Source organism: Charadrius vociferus, unplaced genomic scaffold, assembly GCF_000708025.1.
Source record: "Charadrius vociferus isolate BGI_N301 unplaced genomic scaffold, ASM70802v2 scaffold793, whole genome shotgun sequence".
In the NCBI taxonomy this organism is placed as follows: domain Eukaryota; kingdom Metazoa; phylum Chordata; class Aves; order Charadriiformes; family Charadriidae; genus Charadrius; species Charadrius vociferus.
In genome coordinates this window covers 1494184-1497558 of record NW_009647833.1, presented here as the reverse complement: position 1 = coordinate 1497558, position 3375 = coordinate 1494184, and the positions used below count along the sequence as shown (strand labels likewise).

General features: G+C 40.0%; 1 protein-coding gene across 1 annotated transcript in view; it reads left to right on the top strand.

Moving 5' to 3' along the window:
- Nucleotides 1-1524, top strand: part of SPECC1 (sperm antigen with calponin homology and coiled-coil domains 1) — a 72769-nt gene extending 71245 nt beyond the window's left edge. Inside the window, exons 14-15 of the mRNA XM_009882751.1 lie at nt 339-398; nt 1171-1524. Of these exons, the coding sequence (XP_009881053.1) occupies nt 339-398; nt 1171-1260 (150 nt within the window). The 3' untranslated portion in view covers nt 1261-1524. The remainder of the gene's footprint in view (nt 1-338; nt 399-1170) is intronic.
- The last annotated feature ends 1851 nt before the right edge of the window (nt 1525-3375 follow it).

Genomic DNA, 3375 nt, shown 5'->3' with positions numbered 1-3375 from the left:
ATATTAGTTAACATCTCTTCAGAAAACTTTCACTCATAATAAAGACAGAACCTCAGTGGAGTTTTTTACCTAGTTGTAATCAGTTTCACAAGAACTTGCCAAAAAAGAGGGCTGTAGCTTGGGCAAAAGTAGATGAGCGATTCAAAGACAAAGAACTTATTTGTGAGTATACCTTGCTAATACAAAAAAGCATCTATGTGAAAGTATTGAATCTAGTGGTTTTCGGTTTTCAAATATCCCTGCTCATTTAAACTTACTGATTAACCAGGTGCAAAGTGTAGGGTTCAGGAATTGTATTTTGATGATAATCCTTTTGAACTTTTGTTTTGTTATTACAGAAGAGAAATCTGCTATTAGCATTTCAAGCTGCTGAAAGTGTAGGCATCAAACCCAGCCTGGTGAGTAACCTTCTTTTAGCAAGGGAAGATTTGCTGCATACACCATTCCAAAGCCTTTGTTGCCATCTGGTTGATCAGTCATCTTGCACTGAAAATGTTCACGTAGTGCTAGGAAAGGCTTCGCAACCATCTCTGAAAGTTCATAGTTTTAGGAGAACTTCTAGAAAGAATTTGTAGAATCATAGAATTAGTATAATTTGAAGGAACTTGTGGAGGTCATCTAGTATTGAAATGAGAGTATTGGTTATGTCCTCCTCTTGGAAGCTGATTCCAGATGATTCCTGTTTTCCTGGGCAGACTTGCCTGCTAGACCATTTTCTTTCCTTTTGATTTAATGTTTTAAGAAACAGAAGGGTAAGTTGTTGTTAAACTGTTTAAAAAGCCTTTTCTAAAATTAACAATATGATGACAATGAAGAGAGAGGCTGAATATGAAGGAAAAATATTAAAGGGGTTCATGAGCTAAATACACAACCATGGACATGCAAAGAAGGAGCAATTTAAATGAAGTTGTATAGAGAATTGATCTTTGCAGATGGAAGAAATCTTTTCAGAATGTAAAATACATATGGCTCTCTAACTTGTTTATTAATGAGTTTGACTTGCACGAGACCAGTAGATCATTCCCATGCACTTTTATACTATTTGTGGCTTTAAGGAGCTCTGGAATGGACGCAGAAGTAGAGTTCAATAGCCACAGCTACTCAGAGGACCCAGTGATGTTGCCAGCAGTGGTGCTTGACTAAGTTTTGACATGCGTCTGTCCTATGCAGGAACTCAGTGAGATGATGTACACAGACCGGCCAGACTGGCAGAGTGTGATGCAGTACGTCGCCCAGATTTACAAGTACTTTGAGACCTGAGATGCAGAGCAAGAGGTGGACAGAAGTGGGGAAGAGAACAAAGAATGCTACAGATGCACTCGATCACTTTAAAAATCCACTTGCTCCTCTTCCACAACCAACCTAAGCTCTTAGTTTGAAAGAAAGCTCTTCCATAATTTTGATTACATCTGGGACTCCAACCAAATAAATATCCATTGTCCATCTATACAAACCAAATTCATCTGGAATTTTATTCCCAGGTGGAAATTGCAAAGCGTTTTTGAACACACGTGGGATATTTCTAAAAAGGATCCCTTGTGCTAAACAATGTTTGCCTCAAACCAGACTCCGCTAACAGGAGACCTGCTACAAATTGAAGTTCTAAAGCAATGTGGACTATGCTGGCACTCAAGGGAGGCTGGGAGATTAATATTCATACAAAAGCTCACAAAAATGCTCTTCTTGCCAAAACATGCTTAACTCATCCCAAATACGTGTTGTTTTCTTGCCTCCATGTATTTTATAAAACATCATGACAGAGCCACATAAGTGTGTAAGAACCTTAGCCTGGCTTATTCGCACGCGTCTGACCCAATGACTATACCAGTTTGCTTGTCATAGCTTAACCAGCAGGATAACAACAGGATCATTTGTAACTCAGAAACCATGTTCTGTTCCATCACCAGTTAGTGAAAGAACTCTAAAAGATCCTGTTGGGTGCTGGGACTTCATTTCAGATCAAACAGAAGTAATCCCTTTGAGGAAAAATAGCTTTATTACAACAACTTCGTTACTTGATTACTACGGGAAGCCAGAGCTCGGTTTCCCTGCTGACTGTGCAGGCACAGTTATCATAGAAATATTGCAAATGCAATTTACTTGCTTTAGTTTGCAAGGTGCCAGTAATCGGGTGATGACTCTCTAAGCAATACAGTGACATCTCAGTAGTTCATATTTTTGTGGATTGAGTGGAGCAACTTCTTTCTGCTGTGTTGATCCTGTATAATCAGCACAGATATGTAATTGCTGTGTAGAGGCATGAATCCTGAGACAGCCTGTGCCCCGTCCAGTAAACTGTACTCCGCAGGGCACTGTTACATGGTTGGAAGTGATGTTACCCTGTGAAGGAACACAGTGATCTCTTAGTACCAACAGAAGTTGCAACTTCACTCCACAAGTTACAAAGGATGTAATTGGAACTCCTCTCTGTGTCATGGAAATCTCTAAGGCGCCAGAGAATAGCTTTCCAGCTCAACGATACTGTTAGTAAAATGTCTGAAAGACACTGTTTAATTTCCATTATGCCATTTCTCTTATTTCACTTCATGAAGTTAAATTTTGTCTCCAAGGACAGCAGGATCAAACAGGCTGCTTAATTTGGTCTAGGAGCAGGTCTTGGAGAGCATGCTTTGTACAGGACCTCGCAGAAGGCCGCCTAGCTGCTTTAGGTTATGCTGGTAGAAGAACGTTGTTGTCTAGTTAGCACGTTTAACCCTGTGACCAGACTGGATGCTTTGTGAATGTTAATCATAGGAGCTAGGGATCATTTGTCTCTTACAAAAAATAATAGTGCGTGCTTGCTGCTCTTAACTCCTGGAAAAAAAAAAAAGGCTCATGAAATAGAAACAAGCAGAAGCATCTTCGTTTCAGGTTTTCTGGGGCTTTGCAGGTGGCTGATCTCAGTCTCTGGCTCCCCCACAGTGCTTTGTGGTTTGGGTTTTTTTTTCCTACTTCTTAATTAGTAAACAACCTATTTCAAACTTTGGTTTTCTCACAGCAAAATACAGGATTAAGGGACAGATGACAGTGGCCAAGGTCTGAGTATATTGAGCAGAAAGGAAGTTGGAGGAATGCAGCGTATGCCTATTTCGCAGGAGGAGAAAAGCATCACTTGCTCTTAGTTTCAGTCTGACATTTATTCTAATACATCACCCCCAGGAAAGTCTGATTCCAATCTTTTGAGAGTTTGTGTGATAAAAAAGGACAGTGGCACGCACTTACAGTGCCTTTGCACTCTTTATGTCATCTTATACTGTGAGAAAGCAGTTGTAAATTCTGGCCAGAGTAATTTCTTTGCAAGAGAGTGCTTTCTAGATTGAATTAACTCTCTGGTATTTTTCAGCATACACTCTGCCATCCCTAGAGAATATAGGA